The 24,942-nt window shown below is 35.7% G+C and overlaps 2 protein-coding genes across 8 annotated transcripts in view; one reads left to right on the forward strand and one right to left on the reverse strand.

Moving 5' to 3' along the window:
* Positions 1-16,415, forward strand: part of LRP11 (LDL receptor related protein 11) — a 69,656-nt gene extending 53,241 nt beyond the window's left edge. The window contains exons 7-8 of one of the 5 annotated variants that reach the window (XM_060029798.1): positions 764-858; positions 12,465-12,864. In XM_060029798.1, coding sequence (XP_059885781.1) covers positions 764-822 — 59 coding nt within the window. In that variant the 3' untranslated portion in view covers positions 823-858; positions 12,465-12,864. Of the gene's footprint in view, positions 1-763; positions 4,604-6,683; positions 7,711-12,464; positions 12,865-16,177 lie in introns of those variants that run through there. The other 4 variants (XM_060029797.1, XM_060029796.1, XM_060029801.1 and 1 more) reach the window with 4 other exon arrangements.
* PCMT1 (protein-L-isoaspartate (D-aspartate) O-methyltransferase) overlaps positions 1-24,942 on the reverse strand; it is a 46,594-nt gene that overhangs the window by 4,061 nt on the left and 17,591 nt on the right. For 2 of the 3 annotated variants that reach the window (XM_060029802.1, XM_060029804.1), the window contains exons 2-7: positions 23,708-23,812; positions 22,457-22,488; positions 12,913-13,017; positions 10,720-10,840; positions 8,441-8,526; positions 4,663-4,832 (exon numbers count right to left, since the gene is read on the reverse strand). In XM_060029802.1, the coding sequence (XP_059885785.1) occupies positions 4,663-4,832; positions 8,441-8,526; positions 10,720-10,840; positions 12,913-13,017; positions 22,457-22,488; positions 23,708-23,812 (619 nt within the window). Of the gene's footprint in view, positions 1-4,615; positions 4,833-8,440; positions 8,527-10,719; positions 10,841-12,912; positions 13,018-22,456; positions 22,489-23,707; positions 23,813-24,942 lie in introns of all 3 variants that reach the window. The other variant, XM_060029803.1, reaches the window with a different exon arrangement.

The following is a 24,942-nucleotide window of genomic DNA, read 5'->3' on the forward strand; positions in this document are numbered from 1 at the left end:
CCAGGAAATAACAATCAAAATCCATGAACATTTTCTAATCAATGGGCTTTCTGAGGTAATAAAAGCTTTGTACAATTAACTTTGTACAAAGCATTATGAGAGACATAAAAAGAATTCCAAAAGCAACAGAATACATTCTTGCCTTTAAGGATGTAAAATATGTCATAATGCTGTAACACATGTAAAGAAATTTAAAAAGGACAGTATAGAACAATATGGAACACAGGATCAGCTGGATATCCTAGGACCTAAACTGTCAATCCTAGAAATGCCAGTCAATTCATAACATTTTTTTCATGTGTACATGGCACTTTTAAGAAGACATCGATAGACGAAGTACTTATGGAATGAGAACCCTGAAACATTCCTCAGTTTCACAAACCAGAAATGGACTTATTCCTTTGACTCTTGTGGCTATTAAAAACAAAAATAAAATAAAACTTACCAGAAGATTAACAAAATGTTGATTTCTAGATATATAAAATAAACATACTTGTATAAAATAAAATACAAATTTAGAAATCATTAAGTTTACAAGCAACTAATACAACTATTAAATATCTATAGTCTTGAACATCATACCACAGATTCTAAGCCTATAGCCTATCTCTCTGACATTCTCTCCCCTTTTATTAATCCACCAAAATTGCAAGGAACATTTTTCCAAGTATAAGGGGACAAAAGTCTACATTCAAGTTTGGGGCTTTATTTGGCACTAGAATTCAGCAGGCCCACTAAGTTCTCTCTCTTTTTTTCCATCTAGTTTCTATCACACCTTCCGAGATAAGACTGGATCTCACTCTCACAGAGCACTCCAACTAGCTCTGGATGCCTCAGTCAGAGAAGGATGGAAAGCTGGTGAGAAACAAGAGAATGTTCGTAAGAAAGCACTAGGATGAGTTCTTGAATTAATCCTGAAGAAATTCTGAAAGAACAGAAATCATCTAGCCTGGCAAGAAACTGACTAGGGAGCTTTTTACATAATTCTCATGTGAGATGAGAAAATGTAGGCAACCCTTTTTAACCACATTCTATCCTTACCACCACTGCCTTAATTCAGGCCACCATCACTGTACCCCTGACTTGCTACAGGTACCTCCTATTTCTGACCCTAGTTTTGTCCCTTTCCAATCTACTCTCTACCCCACTGCCAGAATTATCTTTCTGAAATGGAATTCTGATTGCTTCACTGCCTGGCTTAAACAATCCCTCCCTACCGCCCTCAAGGCAGAGCCAACACACCACACTCTAATTGCCTGTTTGTCTTGTCTCTACTTGACTATGAGTTCCACGAAAATGGTCAGTTTCAAATTCACAGCTGTGTATTCCTGGCCCTAAAGCAGTGCCTACATAGTGGGCACGCAAACACTTGTTGAATTAATGATGTATTAAGAAGGTCCTCACACTGAAAAATATTTAACAAATTTAACAACAGAACAAATTGCCAAAGAAAAGTATTAGATGTTGCTTTTCCAAAGGCAATTTAAAATGAAGGCTTTTTTCTTTTTTTTCCTGTCTAGGACAGTTTACGCATAGATTATTAGCCTGACGGGGATAGAAATAGGGCACACAAAAACTAGATGTCCTCTCAAATCTATTCCACACCTAAATTTAAAAAGCAGCAGACGGGGACTTCCATGGTGGTGCAGTGGTTAAGAATCCGCCTGCCAATGCAGGGGACACAGGTTTGATTCCTGGTCCGGGAAGATCCCACATGCCGCAGAACAACTAAGCCCGTGCACCACAACTACTGAGCCTGCGCTCTAGAGCCCACGAGCCACAACTACTGAGCCCACGTGCCCCAACTACTGAAGCCCTTGTGCCTAGAGCCAGTGCACTGCAACAAGAGAAGCCGCCGCAATGAGAAGCTCACGCACCGCAATGAAGAGTAGCCCCCGCTCACCGCAACTGGAGAAAGCCCGCATGCAGCAACGAAGACCCAACGCAGCCAAAAATTAATTAATTAATTATTTTAAAATAAAAAGCAGCGGAGGTATTTGCTGTATGGGAGGAAAGGGGAAGGAAAGAGGTGGTGAGAGCTGACTTCAGACTACATCTGGCACAGGGCCTCTTCCTCTCTGACTTCCAGTTAATTCTGCCCCATACGATGCCCTGGCAGAGAGAAGAGGGCGGGAGGAGAGAAAACTGAGGTGATTCATAGATGTGGGAGTAGCTGCTTCCCTCTATCACTACAGCTCCTGTCAGGGACCACACCCCACCCCCGCTTCTGCTGTCCCTGCTCTCAGTGGGTTCTAGTAAAATTGTTTCCTTACCTTTAGGTCTAGAGTGGTAACAGCTTCCTACTATCACCCTGGGAACCCCTGGTCCCTGGGTATGTCACATTCTTTACTGGTTCCCATAACCTTTCCCATATTTCTTTGAATAGTCCCTTCATTAAAGTCACTTCAAAATCCTAGCTGAGCACACTTTCTGTTTCCTGCCTGTGACCTTGACTGATAGTTTATGAACACAAACAGAAATAGCAACTTAGGGTCTCTTAATATTTTAAGTTGACCGTTGATGTTTTACCCTTTCAAACATCCTATTTTCTAGTAATTTCTTTCAGTACAAATTTTTTTTTAATGTGGCAGTTGTTTTTTTCCGATTTCATTTCCAGATTTTGTTTTACCTTTATATTCTTTAAACTTCATGATTTACAACTAAGTAACTGATTATCTCTGTAATTAGAACTACATCTTTGGATATAGGAAAATGTGTTTGAACAGAAAATTTGCAATAGAAAAAATTAGAAAGTCATCCTAGTACAACTAAAGAAAAGTTTCCAATGATGCATACATGTAAAATTGCTCAATGTTTTAAAAAGTTGAAGGCCCAAAAGAAAACCAAGTGTATATATATATTTAAATATTTGGTAAATGATTGAACAATTGTCCATAGATTTAAAAATTATTCTAAATTTAATACAAATAGTTTAGTCTTATCAAGGGTAAAATACAGGTGTGTGGAAGCCTGAAGCTTATATAATTGGGTAAGGGGGGAACCTCTTTATGAAGGAAAACAAAAGGGTAGGCTAAAAATAAGACTGTGCATATAAAATTTGGTATAAGGCCATGAAGGACCCAAAGCAAGTGAGGGCCCTGAAGCTTAAGTTTCATTAGCTTCAAGCTGAGTCCGCCTCTGGTTATAAAAACTAAAATCCTTTTTATAATTCCTTCATCATTAAATTATGGTACTAATAATGTGTATAAAAGGAGAAATTTTAAACTTATTAATGAAAATCTGAACTCTTACTTGATACCAAATTTCAGTAATTTCAATGATATGTCTGCCCCTTTTATACAGCAATCATACAATTATGTAGTTATGTAACCAGACTAGAAGCAAAAGGAACTTCGTAACTATATCTGATTCTAACTGACAAGACTGATAGCTTTTTAAAACTTTTTTTAAAGAAGTGGCTGTGCTCCAGTTAGAATTCAAAGAAAATAGCTATAACTACATTAGGTGAAGAATTAAAATGCAATTCCTAGTAAGGTATCCCAGCAATGGCCAATCAAAATTAGTCAAAAGTAAAACTCATTTTTGAACAAACTGAGTTAGATTCATTACCATTTTTGCCATTACCATTCATTCAAAAGGTGCCTTTCCTCTTTCCAGAAAACAAAACTGAGAGGTCTATTAAACCTATAATCACCAGTTTACTTATTAAGAAATCATCTTAAAATAAGCACCTCTGTCAAATAAAAGTAGATTCTAAAACAAGGAAGCAGTAAGGCCTTTCTTATTCTGGCATTTAATTTCAAGTAGACTTGGCTAATGTCACTCTTACTTACTGATCTCACTCCCTCCCACTGGAGAGAGTGGGAAGGGAAAGAAGGAAGAGAGGAAAAAGAGAAATCTTGGCTTCAAACGAAATATCCAGATTATGCTGAGACACAGAAACAAAAGTGGGTGTTAAGATGAGCCATGCTGTACTGAAGATTATGCTACATGCTGTTGGCCCTTTGGGAAGGTGTGTGAGACCTGGGCACTCATTCACAGAATCCCCTCCCCTCCCCGGGAACTTAGAGTAGCTTAAAAATTGGCCAGCCTGTTCTATAAAATGGTGGGTTTCTTCCTTATAGTGGTTCTGAAATAAGAGTGGAATGTAAAACAGGCACAGGTTGTCAGACGTCTATGAACCTGATTGAAAGAGAGAAATCAAGCTGAGAGGGAGAATGTCCTCTCTGGGATTCTGACACCTTCGAAAACTGGGACAAGAGTATCTTTTCCCTTCTTTCTCTTTACAACAATGGTATAATAGAGATGAACTGGGGCAGGAAATGATGACCCCTTCTCTTCAGATGACAGCCTTTGTTTCCATGACCGTACAACAGCTATAAAAATGAGTTGCAAATATAGAAACAGAGTGGCTGATACTAAAATAATCTTAGAAAGTGTGGCTGAAAGCCTCTTTAAAAAGAAAAACACCTTTGTGCCAACCAAGTCTCACCCCCCTTTCCCAAAGATGAGTTAAATCAAAAGGACAGACCATGCAAAACTTTTCTACATTTTTAATGTAGTGAATTTCTGATGTTAAAATGGAGCAGCACAAAGGTGACAACCGAAAAAGCAGCTCTTGTAGTCTAATCTCTTAAAATCCACACCCTTTCACCTTGCATGTGTGGAAGAAGAAAGAGCAGAAGATAAAATCACTTCCACCTGGACCACTGCTTTTCTTTATCTGTTAAAGGCACGTATATCACTCCCATCAGAGGCTTCATTTTGACACTGCCATCCTGGAGCTTGTCATACTGCTCCAGCATCTGGTTTCCACCTGCAGGACCAACTGGCAATATCAATCTTCCACCAGGCTTTAACTGGTCTATTAGCTAAAAGAAAAAGAAGAGCACATGTACACCAAGCTATAGATTTTATGTTAATAGTCATTTTACATCACTATACACAACTTTCAGTGTCCATGGGCAGAAAGCAGAAATGTACTTTATTTAGTACATACATACTTCCACTGTTAAACTTGTTACTCAATTACCCACTCACTCATTTACCTACCGACCTTCCCTACTACAGTACAAATGTTCTGACGACAGGGACTGTGTCTTATTCATCTTTGTGCCCTTAGCATCTAACACAGTACCTGGTACAACTGCAATGCTCAAAATGTTTGAGTTGAACCACATAATGTAGGACTATCCTCTTGGGAAGGCCAAAGGCAGAACAGGAAATTTCAATTCCTGTATGCCTATTTTGAATCTTTATAGTTTGCAGGGGAGGAGGGGAAGTGTAGAAAATCAGCAAGGAATCCCTATCCTATCTAAGAATTTAAGGCATCACTGAACCAAAAATAAGGGAACCTTGGTTTTATGACTGAATTTAGGATTACTGGCACCATGACATGACGAAGGAAGGTAGGGCTGGAGTCTCTGCAGCATTAGAACGAGGACGCCCTGTCAATGAAGAACCAAAACTACTCAGTGAAAGCCCCTCTGGTCAGAAAATTTTTAAGTCGTATGTCACAATTTGAATGTAGCCTGACAGATGACCACTGATCAAAAACAGTAAGGAAGAAACCTTACTTTGGATAGTATTATCCCAAGGAAGGGTGTCCTTAAATAAAATTTTTGTTGTCAGCAAGTCTACCTTATTTTTTCGCTTTTAATTTTCTAAATGTCAAGGTTTTTAATGAAAAAATAGCAGGCTTCTTCCCACTACTCCAGTCTTGCTCCCTAAATCCACTCATTTTAAATCCTTTCAGCTGTCTTCTTTTGTAGTGCTTACTTCTAAAGCATGTCTTTTTTTTTTAACTGAAATATAATTGGCATATAAATAGTGTATTAGTTTTAGGTGTACAATATAAAGATTTGATATATGTATATAATGTGAAATGATCACCACAGTAAGTTTAATTAACATCCATTACCACACATAGTTACAGTTCTTTTTTCTTGTGATGAGAACTTTTAAGGTCTACTCTCTTAGCAACTTTCAATTATATGGTATAGTACTAGTGACTATAGTTACCATGCTGTATAATATTTCCTCTTTTATTTCAAATTATGTGCTAGATGAGGACTAAGCTCTCATACATAAACAGCTGTCCCTCGGTATCCAAGGGGGATTGGTTCCAGGACCTTACCTCTGATACCCAAATCCGCAGATACTCAAGTTCCTTATATAAAATGGTATATTTGCATATAACCTATATATCCCATATACTTTAAATCATCTCTAGATTACTTATTATACCTAATACAATGTGAATACCATGTACATAGTTACCAGGTGTGACAAATTCAAGTTTTGCTTTTTGGAACTTTGTGGAATTTTTTTTTCTGAGTATTTTCGATCCATGATTGGTTGAATCCTTGAATGTGGAACCCTCAGATACAGAGGGCCAACTGTATTCTTCTCCTTTCCCCCAATCCAACCAATATCATAATTTTTTATTAAAACCATTTTCAGTTATGACTGTGTAAATGTAATTTGCAGCTGAGCCAAGAGGTACCCAATGATTGTTTCCTTTCTTATGTAATAGCTGTTTTCCCTACAGTTAAAAACTGCAGGTTTTTCTTTTTTCATTCCCTTAATTTTCTTTGTAACTGTTTCTAAATCTTGGTACCCTCCCAGCTTCTTAATGAAATTTTCACGCAGTCAAATCTATCTAATTAGTGCCTTCCTTTTTTTAAATTTTTTTTTAACTGCTCTTTTTTCTTTTTTGGTAGGCTCGCTTCTAGTACCTTCCTCCTCTGCTCTAAATCTGGACTGGTTATTCTCCAGGCCTGCTGCATAGCGTTCATACTGGGACTTCCTTTGCAATAATCCTGGAATCCTGGGAACTCTTACCACCTCTCTCTTGAACAAAATTTCCTACCTTCCTAGATACCATGGCTGCTTCTTTTCAGTTTTTCCTACTCTCTCTCTACTCCCTCATTTTTTGATGATATAATTAAAGCAATTCCTCCAGAAGTATTCTGTGAAACAGTATGTGGAATATTTTTAAAGACAGAGATTGAGATCGGCAAATCTAAAATTATCTTTATTCTATGTATTTAGTGACGTGTGTGGGTATAGAATTCAAGATTGGAAATCATTTTCAATTCAGAATTGTGATGGTTTGCCTCTGACTTGTTCATTCTGATGTTGGTTTTCTATAGTCTGATGCCTTTCTGATTACTGACCCTTCAACGGATTATCTATTTTGCTTTTCTGGAAACTTCTGGAATATTCTCTTTATCTGTAACATTCTGAAATTTCATGGTGATATTGTGGCTCTTTTTTTTTTTTTAAATTCATGGTACTAGGCACTCAAAAGATCTTTTCAAACTATAGAATTATGTCTTTCAGTTCTCAGAAATTTTCTTAGGGCTTAGGGCTAACTGTTCCTCATAAAGACTTCCAAGTAGCAGCCCCGTTATTCATTTATGACTTGTACACCTTTCTACATCATGCTAATACTTCAATTAAAATATGTTAAAACCACTGGTTTGGTCTTTTTTTCAAACAGATAACAGGGCCAGAGAAAATAGCTGATTTTCCTAAGGTCATTCAGCCAGTGAATAAAAAGTCAGTGACCAGAACAAATCCCCTAACTTTCAGCTTCTCATAACTGTCTAAACACACAAAAAAAACCACTTGCAGGTTGGGGAGTAGATGAGACTGGGCAGAAGAGACAGTGTCACTTTTAGCCCCTTGCCATCTAATCAAGAACCATGAAAAAATCACAGGTAATAGAAACCTAAGCCAAGGAGTATTCGGGCTGACGTAAGTTTATCAGAGGCTTACTAAAACGAAAACTCAATTTTGTACTTAAATATTTCCTTGACTATGTAACATATACTACTGGAATATCCTTCCCTCTCACTGCAACTATGCAAATCCTACTATTCTTTAAGATTCAGTTCAAATTCTATTCCTATAAGAAGTCTCCTTGACTATTCTATGCATCATACTCTCCCTCCCTTGAACTCCTACAGTACATATTTTGTTTTCCCTTCAGTATCTATCATATGCTGATACATGTATGACACAGCTCTTCTAGAACATAAGGTTTGTGAGGATAAATGTATGACAAATACTTCCTGGTCTTACCCATGCACCTAACACAGTCTTGCACATTCTGGTAGTTAACAATACACCAAGTGATTATCAGATCATCAACTCCAGAGGGACTGTCCCAGTTCTATTGGTGTACTAGTTCTTAGCCGAATCAAATAGTGCTTTAAATAAGACAGCCATGAGCTGGGGCTTAGCAATTTTCATGTTATTTATACAACTGTCTGCATATGAAAAAACTGCCTACTAACTGCAACTAAAATGCACAGCGTTTCTATTTTCAAAAAGTTGAGCATAATTATCAACCAAAAAGAAAAAGCACAACGTAACATAGATGATATTTTGAACATCAATAGAAGTCATTTCCTATAAATTTTTAAGAGCTTTATTTGAATAAAGCAACAAACACAGAAGAAAACCAACTCACTGCCTGGGGCACAACTGGGGCTGCAGCTCCTACATGAATAGCATCATAAGGGGCTTCTTCGGCATATCCCATTCTTCCATCCCCCACTGAAAGAAAAAAAAAAAGCTTTAAAAATCTGTTCAGATAGAACTACCCAGTGTGAAGAATTATAGGAGATTTAAAGCAGGGAAAGGATAGATTTTTAGATAAAAGATGCTGTGACAACTGGATATTCAAAGAAAAATTAGATACTTGGACCCCTACCTCACACATACACAAAAATGAACGTCACAAAGATCAAAGGTCTAAATGTGAAAAGTTAAAATGATAGTGCTTCTGAGAACTAATATAAGGACATATCTTCATGATTTCAGAGTGCCTTAAACAGGATACAAAAAGCACTAGAAAAAAATTGGTAAGTCTGACTACATTAAAATTAAGAATTTCTATTTATCAAAAAAGTACAGTATGAGAGTGAAAAGGCAATTCACAGAGTGGGAGAAGAGATTGATAATATGTACAACTAGACACAGGGCTAGTCTATAGAAGTCCTACAAATCAAAGAAAAATATAAGTAACTCAATATCTGAATAGGCATTTCACAAAAGAGGAAATCCAAATGGCCAAACATATGGAATAGTGTTCAACCTCACTGATTAATAGGAAAATACAAAATTAAAATCACAGAGATACTGCCATACATTAAGTGGGCAAAAAGAAACATCTAATAATACCAAGTACTGGTAGAGATGTGAAGCAATAGGAACCCTGATACATTACTGTTGGGAATGTAAGTTGTTTCAGTCACTTCAAAAAACAGTTTTTGCAGTATCTTTGGTCACCCTATGAACTGTAACAACACGCCTAAAGAAATGAGTGCTTGTATGATGAGTGTATATAAGCACCTGGACTTACGTACATTGTGAATATATCTCCAAATCAGAAACAGCCCAAAATATCCATCTACAGTAGCATTAATAAACAAATTCTGGTAATGTTCCTGCAATAGAATGCTATACAGCAATAAAAATGAACTATATGCAAAAAGAAGGATGAATCTTACAGACACAATAATGAATAAAAGAAGTCATTCATCACAGAATATATACTGTATGGTTCCATTTAGCTGAAGTTCAAGATTAAATTAAACATCATTTATGGAAATGCAATTAGGTAGTAAATGCATAAAGGTAATAATACCACTAGGGAAAAGGGAGGTAGTCATGATGAGGAAAAAGCAAGCAGAGAACTTTCCAGGTACTAATAATGTTCCATTTCTTTGTTTTGTTTTGTTTTGTTTGCGGTACGCGGGCCTCCCACCGCTGCAGCCCCTCCCGCTGCGGAGCACAGGCTCCGTATGCGCAGGCCCAGCGGCCACGGCTCACGGGCCCAGCCGCTCCGCGGCATGTGGGATCTTCCCGGACGGGGGCACGAACCCACATCCCCCGCATCGGCAGGCGGACTCCCAACCACTGCGCCACCAGGGAAGCCCCAACAATGTTCCATTTCTTGATCAGTGTGGTGATTAAACAGGTGTTTGTTAAGCTTCACATTTATGTTTTATGCATATTTTGATGTCTGTTATTTTTCACAATATAAAATGTACTCACATGGAAATGTGTCCATGCATACTGCTGAATGGAAAAAAGCAACCTAAAGGACAATATGTAGAGGATGAGTCAATTTAAAAACCATGTGTGTGTGCAGTTTATTCATATGTACATTTATATGTCTAAAAAACTTCAGGAGGAAAAAGAGGGGCTTTCTTTTTTATCTTACACATCTCTGCACTGTTTAAATTTTTTATATTCGACAACTGTTACTTTGATACTACTTCTTAAAAAGCAATGAAGAAAGAACTCAACATGGCATTTTCTGAAATAGTTAAGTCATATCACCCATGGTCAAGGTAGAACCAGTGTAACATTTTAGAGTAATTGCTTTTTCTTGCTTAGTACTTAAAAGTGAATGTAAAGGGGCTTCCCTGGTGGCGCAGTGGTTGAGAGTCCGCCTGCCGATGCAGGGGACACGGGTTTGTGCCCCGGTCCGCGAGGATCCCACGTGCCGCGGAGCGGCTGGGCCTGTGGGCCGTGGCCGCTGGGCCTGCGTGTCCGGAGCCTGTGCTCCGCAATGGGAGAGGCCACAACGGTGAGAGGCCCGCGTACCGCAAAAAAAAAAAAAAAAAAAGTGAATTTAAAAAAATGCAATAACTAGCTCTGAGTATTATTTAGCTTGCATGGGATTTTTCTGAAAATAAAAATTCTCCAGAGAGGAAATTTTTGAAGTTTTCTGATACTTACCAACCAGTTGCACTCTCCCTGAAGATAAAAGCATTGGATCATCCTTTCTGACATTATTTACTGAGTCGTCTACTAGCTCTTTAATGTGGTCAATTCCTATGACTTTTCCACTAGGTCCAACCTGGAAGTGAAAGAATAATTCAATAGTTCACTGGTCTAAGTTTATTTTTCTAAAGCGTCATTAAAGTATTTCTTTATCCAAAGTCATATTCTGCAATGAGAAATCAGGACAAATAAACAGCTTAAGCCTCCAATTAGATTGTTAAACACTCAGTTTATTATAAATTATTTGGCAAATACAACTTTCTCAACTATAACCCTTAAATGAATAATGATACTTCAGTAATTAAGAAGCTAGAATAAATTACAAAAACTTGTAATACTAAGAAAAATGATAGCTTTCTTCAATTTCTAGTTTTTAAATCCAGGATCTTGAAGTGGGACTCAGCTGCCAATATTAAATTGTACTTATTAGTGCAACCATTTTTTATTTAAATTCTATTTAAAAGTGTGACTTTAAATATTAAAATGTTACATAAAAAAATTTTTGTATAGGGATTTCTATACCTGATTCTACTGCCACATGTGGGAAATATAAAAATACATAAGGCCCCAAGTATAAATATTAATTGTAAAATAAATTTAACACAATAAAGACTCTGAAGTCAGACCGCCTGTGTTCACATCTAGGTTTCACCACTTACTTACAACTCTATAACCTTGACAAGTTATTCCATCAATCAGGTTCCTCAACTGAAAAATGAGGAGGAAGGGGGTACACACCTCATAAATCATGTGAGGAGTAAATAAGAGAATACAGGAAAAGCACTGAGAACACAGACTAACACATGGTAAATGTGTGAAAAACACTGATTAGTATCAGTTCCAAAAAGATAACTCAGAAATCTAATGATATTTTAAAAAATGATTATGCCTCTGAAACCATAAACATGTCAAGTATAGAGAAGAAGTCATTAATTAAATACCATTTCTAGTATTTAGTTACATCCCATTAGTGAGGGTTTAACTTGTACAAAACAAGTCAAACAACTGAAAACAAGTATCTGAATCCTTATTGTGTGCCTGGCACTGCTCTGGATGCCTAGGATACATCAATGAAAAAAAATCAGACAAAATTCCCACCTCTCTGGAGCTTACATTCCAGTAGTCTGCCAATTATATATGCACAGCAAATTAAACGGATTCTAGTCCTAAAGGATCCATAAATCCTAACTTAACTAAACCATACCCTTCCAAGCTGGCCTACAGGTACAAGATTTTTCATAATCAACCTGATTTGATTATCTGAACACAGATAAACCTTTACTTCAAGGTGCCTGAGTGGGCCTCCAGACTTGTACTGTGGATAGTCATTTACCAGATAAGCCTCTGATGATAAAAATCTGAAGTATAACAAACAACGCTTTTTTTTTTTTTTTTTTTTTGCGGCACACGGGCCTCTCACTGTTGTGGCCTCTCCCGTTGCGGAGCACAGGCTCCGGACGCGCAGGCTCAGCGGCCATGGCTCACGGGCCCAGCCGCTCCTCGGCATGTGGAATCTTCCCGGACTGGGGCACGAACCCGTGTCCCCTGCATCGGCAGGCGGACTCTCAACCACTGCGCCACCAGGGAAGCCCACAACGCATTTTTATAAGAGCATTTTTCTTAATGTAAAAAAAGCTCTCCTTCAATTCCAATAAACCTGTAGGAGTGTTTGGAAATCAGGCTGTATTCTGTTCTGCCAGGAGAGTACTTGGAAGATTGAAGTTTGGGAGCTACTGGTTGCTTTGTGATCACAGAGAAGAGCATATCGGAAAACGAAGCCAACATGTGGAGGAAAGCAAAGTCAAACCAAGAACCAGAGAGAAACCCATTGTCCATAACAACATTTGATCTTCTTCTGAATCCAGCCATACAAGAAGTCAGATATACCTCTAGACTCTTCCATTAAATTCCCTTCAAGTTCTGCCACTTTGACTGAATGTTCTGTCACTTCAACAACAACAAAAAGAAATCCTAGGTGATACATATTCTAACTGCTATCTTAATAGAATTTAAAAAGGAACATTTCTTCCAAACATATTCACTTTATGCATATATAGAAAACCTTCAAAAACTGCTAGAGAAAAAAATACACAGCCAAATCATATAATATGCTTCTGTTGGGGCCAGAATGGTAAATAAAGCTCTTACCATACGTGCAAAACATGCAGTAAGGATTCCACTTCCCGATCCTACATCAAGAGCTTTAGCTCCTTCATGCAATTGATCAAATAGAAGTTCTAGTGCATATGCATGCTGCCAAAAGAAAACAAAGCAAGTATTCATTTTTTTTCAAGACTCTATAAAGTATATACACCATGGCATACAAATAAAGTTGCTAACTTGTCACCAAGTTTTCTACTATTGTCATCTACCAAAACAATGAAAACATAACATATTATATACTTATATCTACACAGGAATTACGTATAAGAAAATTCTTGTTTGATTAAAATTCTTGTGTTTTAGATAAAGTGTTCAGTAATTTTAGATCTCCAGTGTGCAAATTTTTTAAATTTAATTAATTCAAAGTCAAAAGCTACAAAAAGATTTACAGTGAAAAGTCTGCATCTCACCCCTGTCCCCAAACAGTCTCACTCCCTAAAAGCAACCAGTGTTACCAGTTTCTAGTGATTTCTTCCAAACATATTCACTTTATGCATATATAAGCAAATACATATGCATTTATAAATTTATTATATCTTGAAGGAGGTTCCTTATCACTATTTAAACAGTGTGTTCACTCTTTCTTAAGGCTGAAGAGTATATTTTTGTATGAATGTATTTTAGTAATAAATATACCTGATGAGAGATATTTAAGTTAGCTTCAATCTTCTATAACGAGATAAAATAATCTTAAAATGTGTACCTGTAAGATAATGTAGTAACCTTTTTAATAATCTTATAAAGTATATCTACAGGACAAATTCCTACAAGTGGAATTAAGGGGGCCAAACGATATATATTTTTATGTTTACAGTATATATAAATGACAAATCAAATAAAATCATGTTGGTTATGCTTTGGACCAAACCAAGAAATAAAGGCTTCTCTTTATTTTCTCTATATTCTCTTTATCTACATTCTCTTTATCTCTTTATCCATCCTCTTTATAAACTTACATTTTAGTGCTCTTCCAAAATATGAGGTTAGAATTAATAAATGTTATCTGAACAGCTGCCCTTAAATGCCTGGTATATTCATTATTAAAAATCATTAGATCCAGTAGCAATAAGCACATTCACTCTCAGATCTTGGTTGACAAAAATACATATCCATGAATCCATAGTGACAGTAAGTAAATACATCCTTCTATACATACATAAATGGAGAACAAGGAGAAAATGTTCTCAACTGTTTTTAAATATAGATGAAAAGATGAACTTAGAAAACTGCCATTTGGCAACCATTTCAGTAATAACTGATTGAGGCAAAAATCACAAATGGATGCTAAAACTAGTGTATTATCATTTGATGAGTAACAAGATATTTACATACTCTCAAAGTGTTTGCCCCAGACACTTATTAATTACAAAACGTTAAAGTAGTAACTTTACAATGGAGTTCAGAAGTTTCTTGGTGGAGAAACCTGATTGACACGACCTCAGTCAGATGATTAGAGTTAACATCACCAATAATGGGACACTCTGACATCACATGACATCTGCTAAAATACATCACTTCTGGGATTTTCCAGGCAAATATGCATAACTCATATCTAATCAAGAAGAAACATCAGACAAACCTAAATTGAGAGGCATTCTATAAAATAACTGGCCCATAACGTTCATAAACATTTTCAAGACCATAAAAGAAAAGACTGAGGGATTGTTCCAGATTAAAAAGACAAGGCAATTGAATGAAACTCCTGACCTGCAACTTTCTTTTCCTATAAAGGACATTACTAGAACAACTGATGAAATCTAAATAAGGTCTGTAAATTGGCTAAGTGTTTAATCAATGTTAATTTCCTGATTTGGACAACTGCACTATGGTTATTTAAGTGAATGTCCTATTTTTAAAGGTAAAAAGTATTCTGCCTACAAATTACTCCTAAAGAGTTCATAAAAAAGGAACTATATATATATATATATATATATATATATATAGGGAAAGGGGGGGAGAGAGAAAGAACAAATGATAAAACAAATGAAGTAAAATGATAACATTTGGTGAGTATGGGTAAAAAGTATATGGGAATCATTTGTACTATTCTTAGAACATTTCTGTAAGTCTGAAATTATGCCAAAATTTAAAAAAAAATTTTTTTTAATCATCAGAAACAGGTAACATTCAAAATGGAGGATAGAATGGAAACTCCCTATTGTGGAAAACTAACTTAGGTGATAAAAGCTAGAATACTGGTTACCTTGAGGATAGAGGTTGACTAGGAAAAGAGGCCTTTCTGACAGAGGGAGCCTTTTGGGGTGCAGGAAATATTCTGTATCTTGATCTGGGTAGTGGTTACATATATGTACACACGTAAACGTTCATCAAGCTGTACACTTAAGATGTGTGCACTTTATTGTGTGTATATTATAATTTAATAAAAATTTTTTGAAAATACTGTTTATTCCAATCACTAAAAGTGGAGAATCAGACATTTATGTACCTCCTGATGTGATGAACAGAAGAACCATTAAGGAGTTTTCTTGAAAAGAAAAAAAAAGGAACAAGTTAAACACCGCTAGGAAACATTTAACCAAGTTCAGAATATGGGAAATTCTATAGGATAAATGAACAAATTTTGTCAATTAATAAATGGCATTTTAAAAAGGGGGACTGTTAAAATTAAAAGAGACTAAAAAGACTAAAAAAGACTAAAAAGGTACAATGTAAGGCTCTTGTTTGGATCCTGATTTAAACAAATCAACTGTAAAAGAATTTTTTGAAACACCTGGCCAAGTTTGAACATGGACTAAATATAAGATAATACTAAGGAACATTGTTAGTCATGATATGGTATTGTAGTTGTGCTTTTAAGTCTTTCAGATATATACTATCTGGGGGTAAAATAATATTAGGTTTGGGATTGCTTTAAAATATTTCAGCAAAAGAGAAACAATTATATAAGACAAGATTAGCAAATTTTTGGTAATTACTGAAGTTGGGTGATGGCTACTTGAGGGTTCATTATATTATTCTATTTGCACGTGTGGTGCTGAAAATTTTCCATATTAAAAAGTTAAAAAGAAAAGATGTTAAGGCTATCTTTTCTCACAATTAACATAAAAAGGGGAGACGGCCATTAATAGATGTAGCCTCATATAATCCAAGGATTTTCAAACCATGTTCCAGAAAGTCATAAAGGTTCCACAGAACCCTTTAGGAGTAACACACAAATGTAGACCGGTGGTTGGTGTGTTTGGTAAAAGGGTAACAGAGAAATAACTAAAATTTTCAATTTTTCATATAGATTCTTTTGCAAAGAGCTTCTTGCCTGATGAATGGAAACCACTAGTACTATGAAAAAGAATCCTGGATTAAGTGTTCAAAGTACTGGATTCTACTGGTTCTGCATTTATTACCCCTTGACTCTGGAACTTATTTTTAGCTCATTGTTCCTCAGTTTCCACATCATTAAAATGGAGAGAAAAAAGTTGTTCCTATTCTGCCTTCTCCATAGCAGTACCACTGTGAGCAAAAGTGATGAAGTATGTAAGTACTTTATAAACTCTAAAGGATTTACGAATAAAAGGTATAATGTTCACATTAATGAAAATTCAACCATTACAGCTCAGTGACCTGATGCTGCTATTCTTTAAGGTACTTCGAAGTCATTTGTAAAGGTAAAATTAACAGTTAATTGATCTTTTACTTCCATTTAGTGTATTTTTGGAAAAACTCTCTCTTAGGAATCTTGTATATAACTGTCAAATAATCAGTGGCTTCCCTCTTTTGCTTGGTTAGAGAACAAAATGACTTGGTTAATCAAAAAAATCTGGTTACTACCCTCCTTTCCCTTTTCTCCTGGTATCCTGTCCCATCCATTCCCTTTCTGAACAAGTCGATCCTAAAGCCATGAAGTTGGGCTGAGTAAGGTAGTTGCCCATACCCAGGTGGCAGAGAGAGTAGCTGCAGTGCCCAGTTAGAAGTGTCAGAGCCCAAGCAGGATGAGGAGGGCATCTGTGTTCACATAGGGAAGCAGATCCAAACAGGAGTCAGAATCCAAGCTAGACAAGGAGGATTTCTGCACAACACAGTGGACCAGTGCCAGGTGTCAGACATAAATGATGGAGGATGGGGTGGTATAAGAAGGGTGGGGGGAGAAAGTGACAGCAGCGGGAAATGGGCTATATACAGTCGGATTGATCAAATAAATAAATATATCAGGGAAAAAGGAACCATGTTTTTCACTGTTAGAAGTTAAATATGGAAAGGGAAAAGACAGGAAACCATGCATACTGATATAAATAAATAAATAAATAGGGAAAAGACACATAATCTCAAAGGACCCCCTCACAAAATAATTATTAATTACAAGAGCCAAAAACAGTAACTCTACAGCGGAGAAGGCTGGCAGACACCACCTTAATCAAGTGAACAACATCAGTAATGGGACAAATCAAAATTGTATTGTGATACCATGTAATGAAAACCCAGCATCACTTCTGTGATCTTCCCACCAAAGAGGCATAACCTGAATGGAATCATGAGGAAACGCTAGACAGCCCAAACTGAAGGACATCAACAAAATAACTGGCCTGACTTCTTCAAAAGAGTCAAGGCCATGAAAGTCAAAGAAAGGCTGAGGATCTGGTTCAGATCGAAGGAGACTAAAAGAGCAGTGATTCAGCACTGGATCCTTCTGCTATCAAGGACATCATAGGGACAACTGGAAAAACTGAAAACGAGTTTGAAGATTAGATGGTAGTAATGTGTCAATGTTCATGTCCTGGTTTTGATGGTTATGTTGTGGTTGCATAGCAGAATGTCCTTTGTAGGAAATAAACTACACCCTGAAGTATTCAAGAGTGATGGGGCATCATTTCAGCAACTTACTCTCAAAAGGAGTAAAGAAAGGTTCTTGACAGTGTACTCGCAACTTTCCCATAAGTTTGAGATTGTTTCAAAAATTTAAAAAATATCTGACTAACCTTATCTTTCTTTGATGCTTCAAAATGATACAATGGAATACTATCTCTGAATCATCATTATGACCATCAACCAGTGGAACAAGAAAGTGTTAGTTAATGAGGTTTCTATGAGACACATTGGATTAACTTTTACTGAGGAAACTACTGGGGACATTTTATTTAGTCAAAGCTATTGTTCTTAGACAAGAGGCTTAGCCCGAAGAATGGAGTCTCTAAGAGAGAGTTCGTGAACTTTTTTCAGGAAGAAGCTTTTATCGGATTTTTCAAAATGATCAGTATCCCCTGAAAGTTTAATAATTTCCATTAATACAATAACAAGTATCATATTTGTATGAAGTAATCAAAGAAACAAAATAACTCCTTTAACACCTGGGCTTTCCTGAGTCCAAAACTGAAAGGACTAGAAGGGACTTCTTTAAGGTGCCAATCCCTAATCTATAGGCAGTACTGTCCCAACTTAATTCCAAAAGAAACTCAGGAATTTTTTTTCAGTACTACATTTGCATAAGATTTGTTTTTTTAAAGAGGGGTATGCTAAGTTATTATTAAAGTCCCATTCAGATTTAAAATGTCAAGGCCTTCAATCACAATTATTAGCTTTTTACATGCTTTTATCACTATAGCTAATATTCTTCTGGATAATCCAGGCTCATTTCTAAATCTAAAAATTAATTTTTTTAAAGTTCATTTTTATAATTATGAAAAATTTCAAACCCACAGAAAATACAATGAACATCCTTTTCTCCTCATATAGTCACCAACTATTTATATTGTGCCATACTATTTTACCAAACCACCTGAAAATATGCTGTGGACATAATACTACACTCCTAAATACTTCAGCATGTATCTGCCAAAAAAACCAAACTAGGACATCTTCCTTTGCAACCACATCACCATTACCACACTCAAGAAACTCATTAATTTAGTATCATCCAACATAAACACCACGCTCAAATTTCCTCAGTTGTCTCCCAAATCTCCTTTACAGCTGTTCCCCCCACCAATCCATTCAAAGTTCATGCACTGCATGTGCCAATCTAGAATATTCTCCCCCAACTCTGTTCCATCCACCACTTTCCTTTGTCTATCAGAACACTGACTCCTTTTAAAAGACCTGTCCAGTTGTCCTACATAATACCACAAACATTCTAGATGTGTCAATTTCCTCACGGTTAGATTTAGATCAAAGAACTCGAGCAAGAACAGCACACAGGGCTTGCAGGGTACCTCCTACTGCATCACATCAGGATGCACATAACATTGGACCATCTCACTACTGGACTTGCCAAGCTCAACCACTCAGTAAATGTGGTAACCACTAGATCACTCTATTTTCAAGGCATATTTTTCTCTTTGTAATTAACAAGTAATATGTTGAATAATAATCTGAGACTACATGGATATTTCTGTTCCCCAACAACTTTCCTCTTAATGGTTTTAGATTAACTGATGATCTTTGCCTAATTCAATTATTACACTGATAATTACAAAGAACTGATTTTTAAAATTCTATTATTCTTTCCACACATAAGTGGTATTCTTCTGTTTTTCATTTTTTTCCCCATCTTGCTATTTTATTTTTAAATCCCTATGGACTCAGAGATTTTTGTTTCTGAATTCACTGTGCTATAATCCATTGTCTTCACTATCTACCATTTTTTGATTCTCAAATTGTCTCCAATTTGGCTTCTGGGAGTCTCTTTAAACCTACTCCTATGTCCTCCTGACATTACCCCATTAGCCTCTGAGTACTTCTTCACTTTCTGGAATTTAGTCACTTTTCCATGAAGCTCTAGTCTCTTTTAGCAAGAAATAGAATTTGGGGTTCAATATCTGGATGCTAAATATGTTCACTGCTACCAGGATGCCATTTCATGTTTTTCTGTAAGTAAGACTTTGGAAAATATTCCAGGGTTGTAGTTGCTTCCAAACCTGTGACTTTGAGGTTCATTAAATGCAGATACAGAAATGGTCAATAAGCACGTGAAAAGATGCTCAACATCATTATCACTGGGGAAATGCAAATCAAAACCACAATGAGATATCCCTTCATAGCTACCAGGATGGATAAAATAAATAAAACATACAATAACAAGTGTTGAGAAGGAAGTGGAGAAATTGGAAACCTCATACATTGCTGGCAGGGTTGTACAATGGTGCAGCCACTTTGGAAAATAGTTTGGCGGTTCCTCAGAATGTTAAACACAGAATTACCATATGACCCAGCAGATTCCACTCCCAAGTATATACCCAAGAGAACTGCAAACATTTGCACACAAAAACCTGTAAACTAATGTTCATAGTAGCATTATTCACAGTAGCTAGAAAGTGGAAGGAACCCAGATGTCCATCAACTGATGAATGAGTAAACAAAATGTGGTATATCCATACAAGGTAATATTATTTGGCAATAAAAAGAAATGACATACTGAAGCATGCTACAACATAGATAAACCTTGAAAATATTGTGCAGAATATAAAAAGCAGTGATAAAAGGCCACATATTGTATTATTCCATTTATGTGAAATGTCCAGAATGACATAGAAACAAAAAGCAGGTTAGTAGTTGCCAGGACCTGAAGAATCAGGGATGGGAACTGACTGCTAAACAGGTATAGGGGTCCTTTCTGAGGTGATGAAAATGTTCTGAATTGAGATAGTAGTAATGTTTGTACAACTCTAAACAGACTAAAAACCACAGAACTGTATACTAAAAAGGGATAAATTATATCTTAATAAAGCTATTATTTTTCTTTAAAAATGCACCATTTGCCGTGGAGTTAGTGCCACGTCTCATTTGGTAGTGAACTGGACACTCAGCACCACACTTCAGAGAAAAGAAAAATTTCATGCAGTATTTCCCATTTATCTGAAAAATACCCCTCCAGGCAATTTCCCAAACATGTTGAGTACCAATTCTCTAAAATAACTTTTATTATTAAACAAATACTTCTATATAAATTTTTCTTTTTAAGTAGCACTTCAAAGCGTATTCAGGGATCTTAAGACTACAATTTTTTTGTTAATCATTAATTTCTTTGAATAGGTAATGCGTACAAAAACCATTCCTACTCCATAACTAAAAGAAAAACTCTAAATACTCTTCTGCACTCTACTTTTGTGATGTTTCTTGAAGATCTTGCCACATTCGTATTTACATAACTTTATTCATTTCACTTCACAGTATTTCACTGTATGGATCTACTAGAATTTATTAACCATCCACTATTAGTGGACTATTAGTGATTACTGTTATTTTTTTGTTATTATAAATAATGTGTTAATAAATATCCTCAGTTATTTTGTACTTGTGCAAATATTTTATGGAATATCTTGAAATAAAACTGGAGAGTCTAAGGTATATTCATCTCACATGTTTTAGCTATTGCCAAACTGCCTTCCAAAAACACTACCAATTTACTTTCCCAACCAAAAAAAAATTTGTCAGTTTTCCTTTTCTAATACAAAGTAATAAACTTTTGATTTCTGATGATAGGAGAAAAATGGTACTTTATTGTAGTGCTAATTTGCAATTCATTAAATATAAGTGAAGATGACATCGTTTCATTTGGTTAAATGCCAATGTCATTTGTATTTCTTTTTCTATGAACTACGTTCTTGTACTTTACCCACTTCCTTTTGGGCTTAGTAGTATTTTACTTCTTAATATATAGGATACACACATACACATGTGTATATATGTATTCCATATATGTAAATATATGGATACTTGCCCTATACTGTCATATGTATTTCAAATATTTCTCTCAGTTTTTCCTCTTTTGATTTTGTTTATATTTTCCATCTACAGAAATCCAAGATTTTAATGTTTCAAAATATTGAATATATCAGGATTTTTAATGGCTTCTAGGTCTTCTGTTATATTTAAAAAGTCATTTTTATTAAATATTTATAAATACATTGCCTATTTTTTTCTTCTAGTAAAATTATTAGTTCACTATGAATATACGTGTAGAATTTATTTTGGTATAAAGAAGGCTTTAAGTTTAAATAAGAGTTTCTCCAACCCCAAATACTTGCAGAGAATCAGAAAAGCTATTGTTCTTTTCACCAAAAACCAACAGAGTACTGATTCAAATAACTGACATTTAAAACCCAAGAAAATTCGCAACAGATTAAAAGTGCTAAGTAACTTAAAACAGGTCCTTCTCAGAGTTATACAGCTTCATAACTGCTATACGTGACCAGTCCCTAATGAATTATCCAAATAACATATGAAACATTATTCAACTTGAGATTTCTTTAATATGTCTATTATATTTTAAAAATATTCTCTCCCTTAATTAACACACCTCTAAGTAAATAACCTTTTATATACAATTTTTACATGATTAGATACTAATGACAACCACCAAAAACTTTAATGAGTTTCTACCAAAAAGAGTTCCTTCTACACATCTTGTATTAAGAATAAGATTATTCTTATTAATTAATTACGAATTTACATAACTCATAGATGACAAAACTGATATAATTAAAAGTTAAAAATGTTCTTTAAACCATTTTTACTGAAGAAAGCACTCTTAGAGGAAAAATGTGATCCATTGGTACCCAAATGACCAAAGTTAACTTACCATGTGTGGAGCACTGATTGTTGCTTGGAACCCTGCAAAAGAAGAAGAGAACTACTGATACATTCAACTGTAAAAACACATGAAATACTCCATGTAATTCCTTTTCTAACATCCGTAAGTTGTTTTTCATAATAATTATTTTCACTTTTATGGTCTCAAGAAATAAAACTTTTATTTTGTACTTTACAGTACTGTCATGCACCGTTAAAATTAGAAAATATAATCATGCCAAAGGCTAGCATGCTCAGTGCAACAGTCCCACTATTTCCAAAAATTTCTTCTCCCATATAGTTAGTTAAGGAAGAATTTCATTAAGTTGAGTTGATAAATTTATGATGTTTTTTCTTTAGATTTATAAAAAGAAAATAAGCTTCCATATATCACAGAGTATGCAACACCCTTGCAAAATTAAATTGCTTCATATTTTTGGCACCTTAAAAAAAACTAGAACTGGCAATCAGAGTAGCTTAAGAGACTAATAAGCTACTTCAATTTACTCTTTACACTATCAACTAATGTTAATTAAAACAATCTTTTCTCCATTTTTAGCTTTTAGTTTTTTCTTCCAGTGTTGCTTTCTCAAAACTTATTTACCTGCTTCTGCGTCTGAAGCAATTTTCACTGAGCGGTGGTAGCAGGTGCCTTCGGGGTTCAGAAGCTCCCCAGGATCTTCTCTGCTGACTGTTAGAGTGCTTCAAAAGAAGGCAGCACGGCAGCTGGCCCACAAAATCCTGAGGCACTTCTAAGCCTCAAAGGCGCCCACTGCCAAGGCTCAGCAGTTCAGCAAAACCTGCTTCAGGAGAAGGAGTTAAATATGGAACTTTCTAAAAACAAGCACAAACCAAAAAATTCAGGGCAAGTGAAGCAGAGAAGTCAGCAGTAACTTAGTTACCAATTCCCTTTAATACTGATTTTTAAGATTGATGCTAATGCAAAACCAACCTTAGTCAACACTGAAGACCCTAAAGAAAACTCAGCACATAGCTTAAACTGTAAGTTTTCATTTAAAGTATGTTTTAAGAATATTTTTATAGAATTCTTATATGTATTGTTTAAAAAATAGAAAAGACACTTCATATATTACATCATTTTATTAAACTGGGTAAGTTTGGGATTATGAAACTTACTAAGGCATAAAACTCAAATTAGCAAGGTACTAGCTACACATCTGGGTCCCAGCCTATTTTTACTTACATAGATTACAGAGTAAATGAGTAAAATTTGTGACGTTTTCAGAAATCCAAAGCTTACCTATTGATTGTGGAGAATCCATATAAGGGTTACACTTTGCATAGTGAGAGCGGTCTGTGGCCAGCATTACTTCAAATACTTTATCTGTCTTGATGATTCCATTTTCTGAAATGAATGAAGCAATATTTTAAGCTGGAAGTGGCATAATCAGAGATATTTTAGAATAATTATTCTGGCTACACTGTAGAGACTAGATTGGAAGAGAGCAAAATTGAAAGTTGTTGCAATGGCTCAGGTAATCACAACCTGGTCTTTAATAATGAAAGTAAGGATGAAGAAAAGTAGAAGGATTTGAGTTATATTTAGTAGGTAATGTATACCTGACTGACTAGATTTGGAGGTGGGAGGGGGGTAATGGTTGAAATGTTGATGTCATATACTGATTTGCAAAATCCTAGACAAGGATCAGAGCTAAGGAAAAAAAGGACAAGTTATTTATTCAGTTAGGAGCTACTGACCATACGCATAGAGATATATAGCGGTCAGTTGGATAAATGGATCTGGGGCGCAGGAGAAAAACCTACAACAGAGATATAAATTACTAGTTGTATAGATGGCAACTAAACCAATGGCAGTGAACTAAAGTGGCCAGGTAAGAATACACAAAAGTGTACATTTAGGAGAAATGCAAAGGAAGTAGAGCCTTCAAAGATTATGACAAGGAGCAGACACAGAGGTAGATGAAAATCAAGCAGATATACTGTTACAGAGCCCAAGAGAAACAAATTTTTCAAGAAGGAAAGCAAGGTCAATATGCTCTTCCCTCAGTGTCCATAGGGAGCTGGTTCCAGAACCCCAGCAGATACCAAAATTTGTGGATGCTCAAGCATCTTATATAAAATTGCATAGTTTTTGCATATAACCTACGCATCTCCTCCCATATACTTTAAATCATGGTTAGACTACTTGTAACACCTAATACAAGGTAAATGCTATGTAAATAGTTGCCAAACATGTGGCAAATTCAAATTTTGCTTTTTGAAATGTTATGGAACTTTTTTCTTCTTCAAATATTTTCAATACACAGTGGGTTGAATCCATGGAGATAGAATCCATGGGTATAGAAGGCTGACTGTATATATTTGCTCCCCCAACTATCAATTCTTTAAGATTAAATATAATGTTAAACTTCAATAACCCTTATTAACCATGCACACAGTAATTATTCAATAAAGGCGTTATTAACTCACTCAGTAAGTTTACTGTCTAATACATACCAGACACAGTGCTACATA

The sequence above is a fragment of the Delphinus delphis genome, chromosome 14 (genome assembly GCF_949987515.2).
Source record: "Delphinus delphis chromosome 14, mDelDel1.2, whole genome shotgun sequence".
Classification (NCBI taxonomy): Eukaryota; Metazoa; Chordata; class Mammalia; order Artiodactyla; family Delphinidae; genus Delphinus; species Delphinus delphis.